The 19,403-nt window shown below is 33.9% G+C and overlaps 1 protein-coding gene across 1 annotated transcript in view; it reads left to right on the forward strand.

Moving 5' to 3' along the window:
• Positions 1-19,403, forward strand: part of ADCY2 (adenylate cyclase 2) — a 156,940-nt gene that overhangs the window by 37,801 nt on the left and 99,736 nt on the right. Inside the window, exon 3 of the mRNA XM_070939121.1 lies at positions 15,662-15,823. Coding sequence (XP_070795222.1) covers positions 15,662-15,823 — 162 coding nt within the window. The remainder of the gene's footprint in view (positions 1-15,661; positions 15,824-19,403) is intronic.

Here is a 19,403-nt window from a genome sequence, read left to right on the forward strand (position 1 = left end):
AGTGACTTTGGACCAATCACTGGCAATTACTGGCAGTTTTTGTTGAGAATATGGGAGGAAGAAATGTTATGAACTTTGCCTTGAGCTTCTGGAGGAAAGGCAGAATATGCAGTATGTATTTAATAAATAATCTGGAGATCCTCTTGTACTCCCAACTCCTGCTCTATCTAGTGTGCCACTAGTGCCCCTTCCTGGATCAAGAGACCCTTCAGACTATCATTCATCTCCTAGTCATCTCACAGGCTCAACTACTGCAATTGGCTTCAAAAGCTTCAAGTGATCCAACATGTACTGGTATAGGCAGTTGTGGGGATACCTCTGTAAGTTCCCATGATACCTTTGCTTTGCAAGTTGCACTCATTGCCAGTTTGATTCTGGAACCAATTCAAGGTGCTGATCATCACCTAAAAAGTCCTAGATAGCATAGGGCCAATTTATTTGATGGAGCACCTATATCTCATGTTTTCTACCTTGCTGAAATGTAATACTAGAATTGGTACACGTTGGGTTCCTCCAATTAAATAATACCATCTATTAGGAACCAGGAAGTGGGCCTTTCTACCATTGTGCTTGATCTCTGGAATGAAATTTCCCTTGATATCTGTTCCCATCCTTTTGTTGCTTCATAAAGCCTTGGAGACCTGATTGTTCTCCCAGATCTTGGGTTGAGATAAATGGAACATCTTGTTGAACATGTTTTGGTCTGTATTTTTATATAGAACAACCTAATGTCACCTTGTTTTGCGCTATATTGGGTTTTTATAATTTATTATGTTAGGAGCTGTCCAAAGTCGATTTGTTATCAGAATTGAATTAAAATATAAAAGGCTCTGGATTCCTTTGAAAGAAAAGATGGCATGAGTAACAAATAATTAGTAAATAATAATACTAATAATAATGCATATGTGGAAAGGGGTTTAGCAGTAACTGGGTTGGTGTCCCTCATAAGAATAGAATAATTTTCCTCCTAGTCCAGAGGCACAGTCACTAAGATGGTATCATTAGTATGCAATCTTTTGGAGTGATTTTGTACTTGTTTCAAAATATTTTCTTAAAAACTGAAGACACAGCAAGTGAGTAAACATAACTTGTGATGTAGGAAATGTTAGACAGCTTTCCTGAAAGATTTAAAAAAAACAAAGCTTGATGGCTGAACCACCATTTGCTGAACCATCATTTGTTGATGAGCATGTCTGATATACAATTTGTGGGTTAGCATCATAGATGACAAATCTTTTGTGATTGTATGAGAAATTGTATATATCTCTTTCCCTTCATCTTTGGAATATACGAAATCATATGAGGAGAGCTCTTTGATTACAAAGAGGTTTCTAAGCACAGGCCAACTTGCAGCAACCTGGAATGAAAAACGAAGGCAGAAAAGTTTTCTCAGAGGCCTGTTTACCAGGGCTAGGCCAAATGAAGATAGGGAAGCAAACTTCAAAATAAACATGCATGACAACATATGTTGTAGGAACAGGATTTTTTAAAAAAATATTCAGACATTTAGAGAAGTAATCCCTTTTTTTTAAAGTAAGAACTGAGTTTGAATGCAGTGTTACAATTACAAATATCTATCTTTGTTCCCTTGTCTTGTTTCTGATTAATGGTTTATCTTCCTAATCACATCTATAGCCAGAGTCTGGATTTATATATTTCTTTTATTGGGGGAAAAACATTCTCTAGAGCTGTTCTTCCCCAAAGTTCTTTTTAAAAAAAAATTAAAAAAATCAAACACTCTGTTTGGATTATTTATTCATAACCACTCAGAAAATCAGGAAGAGGCCTTATATTTTGTCTCAGATCTCAGCTTTTAAATCCATTTTTTAAAAAAAAAGAAAAAAAAAAGAAAAAAGCCAGCTGGGATACCAGGGATTACAATTTAACCATGGGAGGGCAACTACTTATGAATTATTTGTTGCAAGGAAAATCATTTAAAATATTGAATAAATTCATTAACGTTAAATGTTCTAGTTGAAAATCTTTTTACAATTGGCTGAAATAAGTAGAACACAATCACTAATTGCCTTTTTTAAAAAAAAAAAAAATTCCTATTATATGTAATGCTTACATAAAAATAATCAGTGGGAATAATTTATTCCGTTATAATGTATAAGCTTTAAAGACGCTGTAAGGATTGAAAACAATGAAGCCATTTTTAAGAATAAAAATACATTTCAACATCTTTTATATAGTCTTTTTATTTTATTCATACATTAAAAAGCAAAATTTAAAAAATCTTTTTAAAGCAAGAACTTGCATTCCATAATCTCTTTTGAACTTTACACAATTAAATTATTACCATGCCAGAAAGTTGCAAGTATTAAATTCAACATATATCAGCCCTGTTAAAAAATATAATTAATTAGCAAGTAAAAATCGTTAGCCTTAAAATAAAATGTAGAGGGCTTTGTTTCTGTGTACGCACACATACACACATACCTGCAGGCAGGTGAGGGTGGTTTTTTTTGGTACTTTCTTAACTTTTTTCTGCTATTTTATTTTGTGGCTCTTTCTATTTTGTTTGAAAAACCCTGAGGGCTCCCTCTCATCCCATCTGGAAAATCATTCTGTAAGAGTTAGAATTTGCCGGCATGCCAGAGTTCTGGAAAATAAAACATCATACCAAACACAGCTAGAAATCTGAAACTTGCACTATCCCTTTTATTATTTCAATATGAATTCTTTGATTTTGATATTGCTTGCTCTGGGGTTTGCTGCTGAGGATAATTTCCTTCTAGATGATAGATTAAATGCACACACTTGTACAGCATTGCTTCTCATGAATCAAGCAGTGAGGATAAAATCACAAATTGAACAGCCAAGGCTATCAGCAGCCTTTAAAGTAGCCTTCAGGAGAAGTTTTAACTTTTTAGACCATATTAAAAGTAGATGAAGCTGTATGATTTACTGACTCTGATTTACTAATATCCCACAGCTCGTTTCTAGCTTAAAACTGAAAGATATATGCTGAGTAGATCTAGGCTGTTCACTAACAGAGTAGCAACAGCAGCAGCAAGCAATTGAATGGCAATCATATACCCAGACCATAACAGGGATTATGATCTCCTTCTTGACTTGGGCTGGGAGAACTAGCAAGTTGAGTAGTCCTTGAGAAGCAGGTAGGAAGGTAATTTTTATCTCCAGTGGCACCCTGAGAATAGGACCAAGAGAAGTCTCTGAGCTTGGACGGAGTGTTCTTTCCCCCCTACCTCTTCTCCCTTCTGAAGTTGCAGTTGTGGTTCAGAAGGGAGTTTTTGCATGTCAATCCCTGAATGCGAGCATTTTTGTGACTCTTCCTGCTCTTAGTACTTTGAAACACAAATATTGTTTTTGTCTAAATACCAGAATACAAAGGGAAATTGTTCTAGGTTAAGGGTATATTATGGTTTTTTTTCTGGTTAGTATGTTCATTTTTGTACTTATTTTTCTATATTTGGTTTTACATTTGTGGAGGAAGGAATACAGAACTGGAAGTGTTGAGAGGAAAGCAAAACCAGAAAGGAGATCTACTGACTGGCAAAGGTTGGGTGGATTTTGAGAATGCATCTGGAAGACTGCAGTGGTGAGGACACAGTGAGATTATATTATACCATAAATGATGGGTAACTATTAACAACTATTATAACCCTAGAGTACCTGCAGCCTAGTGGTATGCCAACTGTTATATAGATATAACAGCTTTCCACTGGTGTCATCTTACATTGCAATTATCTTTTTAGGATTCAAGTGAGAGGCAAATAGATACTTAACTCATTTTTATACTATGAACTGCACAACAAACTGTTTCTCCAGTTCAAATTTGGTAATCCAATATCACTATAAAAATTCCAAAAGTATTTCCAAGTTGTCACTAAATACTAAGAATGTAAATGGATATTAAAGATGTAAATACTAAATGGAAAACCCATTTTTGAGCTTGAAATAAAACAGATCCACTTGAAGTACTATAGAATGTTGTAATGGTCTAAATTCACCCTGTTCCACAGAAATAAAATATAAGATAATCCTGTTGTCAGACAATATTTAGAATATGCATATTTTGAGATCAGAACCTTGACCATGTTAAAGTTATTTTATAACCAGAACATTCAACATACCATCGTTGAAAGCAGCCATGTTTGCTGTAATATCTTGGAACATGTGAGATTTGTTTTCTTATAATTCTTGGAATAGCTTGAAATGTTTTCTACACCCCTACCAAATATGTTTTATTGTTGGCCCACTCTAGCTGTGAACATTCTATAATATGGTAGATAGGCTAAGCATTGTAATTGCTATCCTACTGAATTGTAGTCATCACACATCTGGTGGGATAATATCCTCTGGCCCAAAAATTATAATCCCACTTGAGAGTAACAGCTGGTGAACCCAACAGTAGACTCAGTCACAAGAGGGCAGGGTTGTAAAGTATATGAAATTTTCTTTAAGCTGTCTTACAGTATTTGGAGAAGTAGAAAATCAGTAAATGTGAATTTGGAAAATATGGCCAAACACAAAATCTTTTTGGCTGGAAACACATTTACAGGACCGAAAGCTTGCTTCTAAATTAAACTGTTACATTTCATAATGGATGCCTGTATATGCTTTAATTTTTCACTATTCCAATTATGAAACAGAAAGGGGTGTGTTTTTAAAAAAATCCATAGCACCTAACAATATTATTTTTGAAACCCAGTAGAAACATCCAAATAGAGTAGAAAGTGTACTGAAAAAAAGTGTACTGAAGAAATAGGGTTTCATGAATTATTCCAATTCCCTAATGAGTTGTCTATTTACTATTGATTTTGTAGATTGGTTAAATGTCCTAGTTTGTTCAGTCCACATGTCCCAAAGGTGCTCTTTTCAAGAGGCAACTGGACTTTCTGGTTTTTCTTTGAAAACGTTTTGCTTCCCAGTTGCCTCTTGAAAAAAGCACCTTTGGGACAACCATGACCTGAATGACTGAGAATCTCCGTAGACATTCAGTCCACATGCTTTTTCTTTTTAAAAAAGTCAGGTAGTTCCCAAGGAAGCAAATTATATCCATTTTTTTACAGTAATGATTTGGAGGAGATATTTATAAATTTTAGAGTCTGGGGTTTTGATCTAAGATTTCATGTTTTGATCTAGGATTTCATGTTACAAACATGCTAAATGATTATTTTGTCAATTCCAAGAATTGTCCATCAGGTATGAGGTCACCAGAGTTTTCCTCCAGGAACCCAGGATGAAATGAGATTCTATAGCAGCAGAATAGCAATTACTAGCTACTATAAGGAACGCTGCTAGGATGAACAAAGAAGAAAAGAAAGTTGTTTGAAGTCTTTGCCATGTGTAATAACCAAGCTCAAGGATGACTTATCAAAATAGATGGAGCCATATTTGTTAAGGTACAACGCTATACTTAGAGGTGATTTATTTTTATTTATTGATATTACTGATAGACTGCTCCAATCTGATTTAATTTGGGCACTACTATTAGAATTGTATTTTAAGTTACATACCTTTCAGTCATACATGTATAGATTGTGCTGTGCCTGGTAACTTATTTTTGTTCTGTGAGTTAACTGTCATATAAACCCTTATATGTAACTTTTCTATATGTTAAAACATGACTCAAACTGCAACATGAAAAACCCCAACCTCTGAATGAGTTTGCTAAGCCTACTACCTCTGTTCACTTGCCTTTTGCAAAATGGGAATCTATTATGCCTAAAATAGATTGTGACATCATAGCCCTAACCTTTTGTGACAGAGATGAATGAATCATTCTCTATGTGCTTGAATGGATTTTTTTTTTACTAACAAGATTTTCAAATTCTACATTTTCCTCATTAACTCTTCTATTTCTACTTTATCTCTTTTGGGTCCAGTAGTTATTATACTATAATTAGACAATCCGTTTTGATAGTGAGACTCTGAACCCTCTGACATCATAAAAAAGAGGTGAAATAGTGAAAAATAATTTCAAGCAGGGAGATATATGAACAAATAAATAGAGAAATAATATTCTTAATCTTAGTCTGCAAAGTTTAGAATAATGAGTTTGTGCAGTAAAATTAAACTACTCCATAAATATTTTTGGGGAAATTGCCTAAATTTGGACTTTGGAATTGAGGAAAAGGGGAAGATTGAAGTATACTTGAGAAAAGATGGCTTGCAGAAAATAGTTCTAAAAGAATATAATTCCTCTTCATGAGAAAACTGTCCTGGGTTTCTCTTCAATTGGTACTGATTTTTTTTCTTATCTGAAATATAATTAGAAACAGAAAACTGACTGCAGAAAAAGTCCCCGTGGTCCATTGAGACTGCCCTTTAAGTTTTTTACTATTTATTTATTTGTTTTTACTTTGATCTTTTTTTAGTTGGAGTATATTAACATCTGCTTCTAGTATTTATTTAAAAATTATTCGTCTTCTTTTTCTCCTTCTTCGGAACAGCATTCTCCCTGAAATTAGACTAGCACCAACCATACTAGGGTTTTTGTTTTTGTTTTTTTAAATTGATTTATATGCTGCCCTTCTCTGGAGACTCAGGGCAGCTTACAATGCGTTAAGCAATAGCCTTCATACTTTTGTATATTTTATACAGCTTATTGCCCCCACAATCTGGGTCCTCATTTTACCTACCTTAGAAAGGATGGAAGGCTGAGTCAACCTTGAGCCTGGTGAGATTTGAATTTGCAGTAATTGCAGGCAGCTAATGTTAATAACAGTGCTTTAGTCTGCCGCGCCACCAGGCTCTTTCAGGTTTAAAGAACCAGGTTTAAGAAAGCTATTAAGGCAACCTATTCAAGAAAAGCCTTTGGGGATTGTTATATGATTGATTTATCCCCGTGTAGTATGTGATTTATTGTTAAAATTCTTGTTTCTTGGGATGGTAATTTACAGTTAATATTAACTGTATCTTGTTTATTAGATTTATTGTTTTAATCTCTATCCAGGAATTGGGAATGTCTGCCATTTAAAGAGTTGGTTACAGTTGAAGTAGAATGAATGAATGAACAAACAAACAAACAAACAAACTCTCATAGCAGTGAAATACACCTGAACCTAAGCCTGGGCTGCTGAATGTGTTAAAGGCCCCATTTCCTGGATGTATTGCTAACTGGCCAAATATCTTGCCTACTATGTATAGTTATTTTACTTATTTTTTATAAATATATTTATAAATATATATTCATTAACAATTATTTTATGGTTTTAAAATGTTTTAGTATTCAATTGTAATTTATTTATTTTTTTGAATTGTAAGCATCATTTTAACAGTCATTGTCTGAGATGGATAGCTTTCAACTTAATTAATTAAAAGATAAATAAACAAACAAATAAATGCAATTTTCTTCCTTTCAGTTAATTTTAGTGTTATTTCTTGTTAATGTTGGAATAACACTAAGGACTTCATGATAAATATCTGGGGCAATGGAGATTACTTTATGTTCAATGTAATTCATTAATATTTGTTGGGTCAATGATACGCAAAAATTTAAAAGAAGAAAAACAAAGTGAAGCAATAAATACAATAATAGGCCTTTTGCTAAGTTTAAGTGTAGTTACTTTACTGTGGAAACTCATAAATCCTTTTCATAGAAGATGGCACCAAATCAAGAAGCCAGGATCAGGGGGATTTAAATTGTCTCTTCCAACATTCTGGATATAAATGCTTTGTACTATGGAGTATTTTGAGGAGATGGAAGATTTTCGCAGTTCGTGCTCAAAAGCCTTTGGTAAAGCTGAGACTAGCACAACCAGTTTCAAATTATTCCTTTTGTTGCTTTGAAAAACCAATGGCTTGAAATTGTTATGAGATTTATTTATTTAAACTAAAGCAGTAAGCAAGCTTTTGAGCCCATTGTCTTATATATAGGCAGGATTTTAAACAAAGGGAAGAGCAAAAGAGATATGCTGGAACATCTCAGACAACATTTAGTTAATGGAACTTAAGATCAGATGATGTTTTATGTGGAAATTTACAATGCTTCAAAATAAGGACCACTAAGTTCAATAAAGCTTACTTCTAGGATTTCAATCTAAAATGGTGTAGAATTTTGGATAAAACAGTCTCAGTTGCAACTTGACATGCGAATGTGAAGGAATGGGGGCAGCAAGTTTTATTTCATAACCTTGCCTGCTATATACTCACCATCAACAATCAGTGAATTTGATGTTCTTTGTGTTTACTCCAGAATCAGTTGCTATGAAGGAAGTGACCCATTTGTTAACAGAGAGCTCTAAAACAGACCAGTTAATCTTTCCATATAGCAAGATGTTCTGTCTATTTGCATGTGGGAAATGAAACCAGATACATTCACATTTCATGTGCTATATTTGGCAGTAACATTACTCTGTGGTTGGGATGGAACAGTTGTTGTTTTGTAAATGACAAAAGCTGACCATTTTAAAGGAAGAAATCAACTTTATATTATAATAATTTAACGGAAATTTAGAGATAAAGATTCCTCTGTTCTGCTGGCATAAAGTGTCTCTTCTGCTGACTGTATAAGAATGTGTGCGTGCCGGGTGGCAATAGCAATAGTAAAATAGCAGTGGTCTAAACTAACTTCATTCGAGTGTGGAGGGCTATAATAAGATCCAGACTGCTTTCTTTTAGCATTGTCTGTTTGATGTATTGAAAACAATTTACATTTAGGAATGAGTTTCTCAGTTTCCGAGCAACAGAGTCTGCAATATTTTATAGCAGAAGCCATTGTGGAGAAAATACGCGAAAGAAAATAAATTCTTTATGTCTTGCAGTGACATTTTCCATCTTCTTTTACTGTATCCTTTATCATCAAAGTCAGTGATGCGCTACTTTACTTATTAAATGATTTGGGTGTGACATAGAGCTTGCTAGATGAATTGGACGTTTAAAATGATTGTCTACTTCATAATATTTTCTACTAAAGATCTTGGAGTTGAAATATTCCTTGAAAAAGAAAAGGCAACTTTTTTATGTAGGGGCATAGAGCAGAGAGAGAATGAGGAACGAAGGTCCTGAACCATTTCTGTTCACCAAATTTTATAGTCCCAAAAATGCTTCTCTGCCTCATAAAGGATCCAGATGTGATTTAAATCCAAAGGGTATATTTGGTATTCCATTGATGGTGATAAGGCAAAGTGGTAAAACAATTAAAGGATTCATACCATACAAAAAGATAAAATCCTATATCCATCTATTCTGTATCACTGTAATTCTACAATCCAGTAATAATATATGCTTCTTTTTTTATTCTTTTTCCTGTATTGCTTTAATATCATGTGTTTGTATGAAATATGTCACCTTGCTTTTGGGGGAAGAATCAGTTATTACATTGAGTTTGAATTTTTTGCAGTTACTGTATTTGGAAGGCATTGTATTAAACTGTCAACATTTTTGTATTAAAATTAGTATTGATTTTGTATTAATTAATTTACTATTTTTGTATTAAATTGCATTAAATTAAATGGTGACAAAAATTACTCTATGAATAGATGAATTTGATTATATGAAAATGTTACTATTTGGGACTTCTGGTTGATTTCGCGGCGAGAACGGCTTGGAAAATAGCGGGCTCTGCCAAACCCTGCAAAATCTAGCCGGTAACCGCTGTCGGGAGGCCCTATGGGTCAAAGCTGCCTTGCAGGGGTTGCGAAGAAAAGAGAGGTGCTTCATGGACCATGAGGAACTTACAATTTCTTCATTAGGTCCGAAGCAAACTCTTCCAAACAGCAGGAGGGACAATGCCCATTTTTGGCAGTCACAAGCTAGGACAACTGGGACCATAAGATTTGTGCTGGAGCAGTCCATGGATAGAGCATTGAAACTGGATGAGATAACTTCCAACTCTTACTTCAAAGATTTAATTTAAGTACAAGAATTTTAAAAGATAATCTCCAAGCATTAAGGAAGCAGCGATTAGACATATGGAGAAGATTAAAGACTGATAATTAAGAGGGGAAAGAAATGCCCAAGGAAAGCTTTAAAATACAGAAAGCCTGGAATAAAGCTTAAACAATTTGAAAGGTGATTCTGGGGAGAAACTGTTTTGCTTATTTGTATTTTTTAAACCCCCTGGACATATTGGATAATCAGCTGTTTTTGACATACTGTTTAATGTTGGACTTGGGGGCAGGAAAGCCATCTACTGGAAGAAGGGGAGCACTACAGCACTACAGTGTCAGTACTCTTAGTGAAAGTGAGGTCCAATACACATAAAGACTAATACAGAAAATAGAAGAAAGTAAATAACACCTGGAAGGCAGCCTGACCTCTATTCTAGAAGACGATTTGGATATTTTGAAAATACCTAATGAGTTTTTTTTTCCCTCTTGAAGATTTCTAAAATGAACTAAATTGCAAATACTGTAACTAAACTTTATTGAAACTGGCTATTGGATTATGGACTTGAAAGATTGGAGGAACCTAGTGGATTAATTTGGATTTGGATTATTAAAGCTATTTAACAGAACATTCTATGAGGCAAAAGAAGAATAGTGTTAGAAGAAAAGAGAAAAGAAGAAAAGTTAAGTAAGATTTTAAAATTTGGACAATTGGGAAGATATGTAACTGGAAAATCACAAGGCTGTAAACCACTAAAGAATTTTAAAGATTATAAATTTAGGGGATTTGGAGGCGTAACTATGTGATTGATTGAATTTTATTAAGTTGGAGTTTTTAAATATTGAGACTTGGAACCAAAGAGGTATACTGAGTAATCTTTATGAAATTGTTACAAAATGGATCTACAGGGGATAATAGAGGCAAATGGAGAAATAATTTTGATGCTTAAAAACATGCATGAAACTATAAAGAACAATAAGGAGACAAGGGGATTGTTTAAGGATAAAGAAATGAGTGTAGAAGCCACACAACAATTGGGGGAAAAAGATGGGCATGATATTCAGAAAATAGATGAGAAATTAGAAGAAGCAGTAAAAGGAAAAAATCAAAACGAAATGCAAGAATGATAATGAAGACAAAGGATTAATAAGTAGGAATCAATCAGATAATTCCTTAAAAGCTTAAGGAAAAAAGGAAAATCTCTTCAAAAAAAAAAGAAAGGTTTAGAGAAAAAAAGAAAAATCTTTTAAAAAAGGAGAAAGTCTTACTGATGGGTGTTCAAATATTCAGCAGAAAGAGAAAAAGGGCAACCTGAAGGGAATGTTCAGTAGGTATAAAAATATCAAAAAGAGTTATAAGACTCCAAGAGAGAGAAATAAAAGAGTGACTAAAAAGTCAATAAATGATGGAACTCTAAAAAATTAAGAGATGATGGATGGATAATGATAATTAATTAATAAAAAGAAAAAATAGAAAATACAAATAGGGAAAATAGTAGCATACATATTAACAGATAATAGAATCTTTTATAACTAAAAATAAGTTTAGTAGGTGGAAGTTTAGGATTAGGTAATCTAATTGTATTATTAATATTAATAGTGTGTTAAAGTATATTGTGAATTTAAACTTTTAAGGATTAGAAATTGTGGGGATTTTGAGATATATTCCCGGGATTGATTAAATTTTGTTAATTTTGGGGCTTATTAGTAGTCCTAGACATTTGGGATATTGAAATTATGGTGGAATGAGTAATTTTCAAAATATTAAATATTAGTAGCTTAGTAGGAGATAACAAATACATGGCACAAAGAAATATTATTTATGTTTAAATGAATTAATGGAAAAAATGATAAAGAATTATAAAGAGAGAATGGTACTTTTGAAGTTGGAAGATCAGGATTATGCATACTTATTTGTATTATTACTGTTAGCGTTGTTTAAAAAAGATTTGAGCCAATCAATACACTGTCCACAAAATGTGTATGGTGTGTATTATATTAAATATAACACACACACACACATATAAAGATGTTAATATTTGAATGTATTTTATATTAGAAATGTTTCTTTACTACTGTTTTTGATTAATTCTGCTGCGTGAAATGTGTGAAATATACAGAAATCATAGATGATCTTTTACATGAATTAGATTACTGTAATATACTGTGATATAGGAATTGTAGAAATTGTTTGATTTATAACCACATGTAAACATCAGGATATTTTTAAATACAAAAGTTTTTATTTATTTTTCATTTATATGTATTTAATATACTCTTTCCAAATTTAATATCTCTCCAGGCATTTAATGTGTTCATAAAACTTCTTTAAACTAATATACAGTTTCCTGAATATGGTTTCCCTCATATACACACATAGCTATGCTCTTTTAAATGGAAGAATTACATTGCAAAATTTGGAAAAGTAACACTGGAATTTTAGTTTATTATTCAGGGAATGTGAATTACTTGAATATAATTAAAAAATAAATCAAACTGTTCTGATTCTTAAGTGTACTGCCGGAATCAAAGCTTCATGAAGAAACTGTGTTTACTTTCCTCTATCCAAATATTTTTAGGTACAACCTCAGGGCATTGTGGGATGAAAAAGAAGAGAAATAAAAAATGTATGAAGTTATTCCTAAATGCCCTCTATATTGGACTGCTTTTGGAAGGAATTTTGGTCCTTCATCCAGTTCAGAAATGTTCTGAGGAGTAAACTTACCAGAAAAGCTAGCAGAAAAACTTTTCTGGTAAACTTGCCAGAAAAGCTAGTGCAGGGCAGTGGTTAGGATCAAATCAAATCAAATCTTTATTGTAGTGGTCCAATACCTGGATACCTACAAAATAAGATTTGACTAAAATTGTAAAAAGACAAGATCCATACAAAATATACTAGAAGCATAAGCAACAAAATGAACAATGTAAAACTATACAAAATAGGAAGAGTACAAAACAGCTAAAAAGCATCCAATAACTTAAAATCCTGAGCCATAAAAAATGAAATTAGACCTAAATCTAAGGAAAGAGGTAATTACTAGATACTAAGAATTGTCTAATTTGAAATTAACAATTAGAAGTTAAAGGTTTGTGTTTTAGAATAGCTACTTAATATTCCAATATGTTAAAGTCTGGGCACAGACCTACTTCTCTAATACTAGTGAGGTGATAATGCATGCATATTATGCCATTCTAGGCTCTAATTGAGTATGTGGGTCTATGAAGCCTGAGACTATCAGAAGCACAGGATTAGCTACATGCTGCAGTGATGCAGATAATGTTCTATAGGCTGCTGCACAGAATGTTATAAAGCTGTACATAAGGGCAGGGGTCTCATCTAAATTAGTCAAGAAGTGTAGAAATGGCTTGTGCAGTTTGATAGTTTGGGGAAGAGCAGGATAATAAGATTGTCACAAGCAACTCTGTATAATAGACAATAGAGGAGGAACCGATTTATAGTTTTGTCCTGCCCTGAAGCACATGAGCACTGGCTCTCCACCATAGGAAGTTTCTTATATTTGTCTCCAAGAATGGCTGAGAGAGGACAAGGCATTGAACTAAAGAAAAATGGCTTGGAATTTCCATTTGTTGCAGATAGGGAAGGGAAAAGACAATATGCTGAAATCTTTCCAGACTAAAGAAGTTCAGAACACTGCTTATATCTGTCTGGTTAAGGCAATATACGTGCACTGCATTACACAGTTTATCCAGTCTTTAAATATCAGCTCTTTTTTTTTGTACCAGTACTATAATATGATACTGTGGCTTGATTTATCACACTAGGCAATAATATACTTGTGTCTTAACACTCTGGGTGAGCCCAGCTGTTTGTGGCTTAGTGTTTATTTGAATCCAGCTATTTATGGCTTGGGCAGTAAATGCTGCTTAAATATTTATTTGTATATCATTCAGAGAATGTATTTATTTTCTGAAAGTGCAACCAACAAATAAATAAATGTGTTGCTTCATATGATATGGGGATTTAACTGAAATCTGGTTTTTGTTTTGTTTTGTTTTGTTTTTTGCCAATTGCTGCACAATTTGTAACAGACAACAATCTCCTTAATGGTTGAGTATACTGAGCTGGGCATATCAAGGAAGACATTTATTTATTTAACCAAGTGTGTAGAACTGCCCAACTCAGTCACCTATGGGAGGCTTACAATAAAAACAACCAGTAAAACATCCCCAATAACATAGCAAGACCTTATAAATAATAAAAACTAAACAATGGAATCAGGCAGAAATTTCACTGTGCAGCAAGGAGGTTGGTATAGCCGTAACAAATCCAACTCATCCTTACAACTCCGCTTCAACCAGAGGATCTTACAACCAACTGTAGCACAGAACCCCTGGAAGGGGCCTTCATGGATAACAGTTGCCATTCTCCTTTCTGAACATGTTCTATTGCCACATTTGAAATTCAGGTAGTTTTATATCCAAGAAAAAAATGCCCTCATTTTGGGCCCATTCAGGTCTTGGTAGTGCATCGGGACAGCCATCATATTCTGTATAAGGATTGCTTTGTTACAGAATAACCTGACATTTGGTAGCAAAAGCCAGAAACCAGGACTGCTGACGATCTGGTGACTTGGGGTTGGTACTGAATTCTAGGATCAGAAAATGGAATTTTTTGAAGACAATGAAATTGCTTTTCTGTGAGCAGCCTACTCCCAGGTCCCCACCTTATATCCTCTCTCTCACTAACTGGATTATATGGTCTACCCACTTGAATGCCCCCATTCCTCTCTCAGTCTTTCTCACCCATACCTTGCAATTCTAATTGCAGAGCCTAGGTTCCATCTGACAAGGCAACTACCCACCACCCATATCTAAATAGCCTCAACTGTTGTTAACCTAAATCATCTTAACCTAAACTTCAGTTGCTGAATTGGCTCTCCTGCTTTGCAAAGCACATCAGTGGACTATAAAGACTATAGAAAAAAGAAAGAAATCTGAAAACACATGGAAATTGGGTTGTATATCCCTTATTAAAATGATTTATGAGCTTTTCCATAGTTAATCTCTGTACTGTACTTTTTTAAAAAAACCAAGTTTCACCAGGAAAACAAACTAGACCAGATTTTTAATACTATGTTAAGGTTGAATGATGTGACAGATTATCTTAGTTCATACTCCACGCTTAAGCCATAAATCTGGGTTAATGAAATTTGTCAGATTTGCGTATCATGCCATGCCAAAACAAATATGTCTGGTGCATATCAAGGCATTGTGTCACTTTGGATTCTAGCTTACTCCACTTTTATCTAATGCAGTTTTTTTTTTTAATTTTTTTATTTATTTAAAACAATACATCAAAAAAAAAAGAAATAGTCAAACAAATGATCGCGACAGGAACTTTACATGATATTTACACTTTCTACAGTATGTAGGCTTCAGTCAGATTTAACATATATTAAACATAATCCTGGTTATACTTGACTTTTTGAGCATCTGTTGTTCAACCAAACGTACCATTTGTCCCAACATTGGAAATATACGGAGTCCTTTTGATCTCTCAATGCTTTAGTCAGTCTGTCGGCTTCCGCATAATCCAAAATTTTCTCCAAAATCAAATCTTCAGCCGGCAGGTCTTTCCCCTTCCAATGTTTGGCGAAACATATTCTTGCTGACGTGGTGATAAATACACACAGACACCATATATTTGTGCCTATGTTGTCTGGCCTAATGTTCAGTAGATAGTACTCTGGTTTCAGAATTAGGTTATAACCTGTGATTTCCATGATCCATGCCTGGTTTCTCTTCAGATCATATAAATCTTTCGCCTTTTATCTAATGCAGTTTTGAAGGGTTTTTGAGTTATTCGTTTTATATGAATTACTTTTGTCTTCTCTGCACAGGTATCATTTTTCCTATTCATCATTTTTGTCGTCTATACCATGCTGCCCTTCAACATGCAGGATGCAATAATTGCCAGCGTTCTAACCTCTGCATCACATACCATTGTGCTCAGCATCTATATATCATCCTCAGACATCATGAAGGAACAATTGGTTTGGCAGGTATGTTTTCAGCAACATGCAGAATGATTTGATGATTGCCTTGGACAGCAAATGTCAGCAGTATATAATTAGGAACATGAGAGGATCCGTTATTGTACTTCTAAAAATCATATCTTAGAATTCTACATCTGTTTATATTGGAATATCCTATCCTAAATTTCATAGGAACTCTATGTATCTCCTGGATCTGTTAGGAAATATTGATTTGTGCAAATTGTATGAGAAGGCAGTATACTTTATTAACTTTGCAAACAAAAATAACATCTGGGCAGGTAAAGGCTCTGAACACTCTGAACACTTGGAAGGAGACTTCCAAGCAGCCATACCCCTCAATTGACAGTAGCTATTTCAAGATAGGGATCAGAGGAGCCTTTTTTCCAAGGTGAAATCTTTATTCATGATTGCAGACTACTATATATGGATTAATTTTTGTGCTGTGTTTAAGATGAGGGAGGGTGATCTAAAGAAAATATAGTAATTATTATTTTCAGGACCTTTCTCTTTTTGAGAAAAATTGTTTAGAATTGTAAGCCACTCAGAATCACTTGGTTGAGTTGGGCGGTAATAGAAATTGAATAAAGAAATGATTTTTGGAACCTGTGCTGTCTTAGTCAGCAGTCCTCAGCACAGAAATTGCCACAATAATTGTATGTGGTGAAGGTATAAGCTATGCTGAAATGGCATCCTTGTTACTTGAGAAATCCTATGTAGAACAACTGATACTACTTCTTACAAGAACATCTCTCCTTTGTTGAGGATGTGCTGATTTTATTTTTCAAATGTATACTTTCTTCACCAACATCACTTTGAAAACCAATACCACCCATCCTTCACAAAATCCTACAAACCAATCCAGTAAAAATGATAATGCAATTGGTTTATGTTTTGTTTCTACTTGATAATTGGGCAATTGAGGATATAATTTCATCAATTTTCTGAACTGGCCTCACCCCACAAAGATTTGTGATACAATAAGTTGGTGTCCCACAAGGTTATCTGAGGCAATTGGAAGTCTGGGCAACTGTACTAAGTCTCTATAATATATTATATATTGTGGGCCATTTCCTATTACAAAGGGCATGACAGACATATGGGAAATTAGTTTTAATAAGTCCTATCTGCAGATAAACTGACAGAAGTCTCTAATTCTAAAATCTTTCTTATCTTATGTGTGACAGCACCTAGTTCAAACTTGTCTTGGCTTAGAAATTAAACTGGGTTGAGTCTGCTTAATGCTTGGCTGAAGCATCAAGCAGAAGCCTGAGAATCCTTTTGGTACTGCTAGAAAATGAATGTCAATCCTGGCAACATTAAGACTTCTAGACCTCAACTCCCAGAATTTCCCAGCCAACATGGGTGATTCTGTGAGTTGGCAACCACAAGTCTTAAAGTTGCAAAAGTTGAATACCTCTGTGCTAGAGGGGTGTATCTAGGAGGTCCCCAACCTGAAGGACAGTTTACCTTTTAACTACTTCTAGATCATTTAGCTCACTTGTAATACAATGCCTACCTACAGACAAAAGAAGCACTGACATCACTGCCACTCTGGTTTTCTATACTGTATGGTATTCTTACTTCTAACAGCTTATTACTACCCTTAGAAAAAGTAAATCCAATCAGGATAAAGTAATAGATACAATTATTCCATTCAGTAGAAACCCATTTTCCTTAGTGATGGGCTATTTTCTCTATTTCAAAAATCCACATTTTGTTTTCTAGTCCTTAGGAAGAGTGATATGTTTTTCACAGCATACTTCTTATCTGCAAGAAATTGTACTTGCAGTAGAAAAAAACAATACCACCCCCTCAAATGTGCTGTGAGGAAACTGCTAGTGTGCCTTAAGAAATGAACTGTAAATATGAAAGGCTCCTACAACTGCAAAACTTTCCTCTATGCTTCAGTGATTCACAAGGCTGGCCTTAATTGTTTCAAATCAGCTTCAACTGGAAGTAGGTAATCTATTTTGGCTTTAGGTATGATTGGATCTCTCAAGCAACCTAACCAAAGTTGTAAGATGATTAGTTTCCCTCAGAGGCAGCTGCCTGTAATGCTGTCAGTGACCTTCAGTGATTTCCTTTAAAACAGGAAACATATCTATAGTAGCAGTGCATAGGTTTATGATCCAGACTTCAAAAATCTGAGCAACCATTAGATTAGAGGACTAGAAAACAGAGTTCATTTTATCTATATCAATATCTATGTCCATATATCTATGTCCATACACACAAAAATGCACACAGTGAATTTTAAACACCATACAATTGCATTTTCTTTAAAAACATAATAATTGGAGGAAGTTACTAACAGGTTTATTTATAGTCCATAAAAATCATAAAAAACTCAATGTATAAAAGGATATTTAAAAGATGACTAACAAAAAAAAATGTCAATTTCTTTTCTTGGGGGCTCTTTTTTTTAACAAGAATCAAAGAAAAAAATCTGGTAATAAAAATTCAAATTTCAAATTGTTACTATGGTTTTTAAATATTTATTCAAATATGTATGTTTGTGTATATCTATATGTACACACGCACGCACACACACACACACACACACACACACACACACAGGTACAATTTAGATAGGAATGGGAATCAACTAAATGAAATCAAGCAAACCAACTTTCTCTTCTTGTCTCTCCAACAAAACAAAACAAAACGATTTCAATAATTCAAAGGCTGGGAGCTGGCAAATTTAATTAATCCAAATTTTAGAGTTTGGTACACAAATTTCCTCCTAAAAATACATAATCACCTTCACAGCAGTCCAAGCATGCTATTTCTTATCTTCTTCATAAATGACAATTTCCAGATTTTTGAAATATAATGTAACAGCATATTAGCATCTTTACCCTCAGCTTCTTCCCATGAACCTGATTCACAATAGTAATATTATCTAACCAATTAGCAAGTCCCAGTGGAAATGTTCAAACCAGCTGACCTAACATTCCTTTGTTAATTCTATAACCAGCATAGAAAAATAGTGTTCTTTTTCTGAAAAATCTTTGAGACATCTGAAAAAGAATTTGTACTGAACTAGATGAATTTTTAAAATCATATGAATCATACTTTACATTTCTGAAAAAAAGCCTCAAGCTATAGAGGATATCCCAAATCTCTATTCTAATTTTTTATCTGTATTATCCACATCCATTCCTGCTTAAAAATATTTTTGGTAATAATAGATTGCTAGTTTATACTCAATGGAAACTTCTCTAATACACCCAAGCTTTCTGAGATTTTCAAGGCTCTTCTGGCGCATCAGGACCTGGCAACAAAACCCAATGATTTTAACCGGTTCTGTTGCCATGTGACCATTTTAAACAAGTTGTATTCTTTCACTATTTCAGAATTTGCAAAGTATCCTTATCTATTGATTGATTAATACTTACTAATAAATTAGTAATCTCAATTTAAACCTATGATACAAAAATTATCAGCCATTTTTAATTAGAATTATTCCAAGGCATCAATTTCTCATGAGAATTAAAATCAATTTTTAAATTGCTTTCAAATAAAGCCCAAATGCCTACTATAGTTGAAACCATCAGCTTGCTAGGACCTTCGGGATTTCAGGTCA

Source organism: Pituophis catenifer, unplaced genomic scaffold (genome assembly GCF_029215685.1).
Source record: "Pituophis catenifer annectens isolate HBS135680 unplaced genomic scaffold, rPitCat1.0.hap2 SCAF_3, whole genome shotgun sequence".
NCBI lineage: Eukaryota > Metazoa > Chordata > Lepidosauria > Squamata > Colubridae > Pituophis > Pituophis catenifer.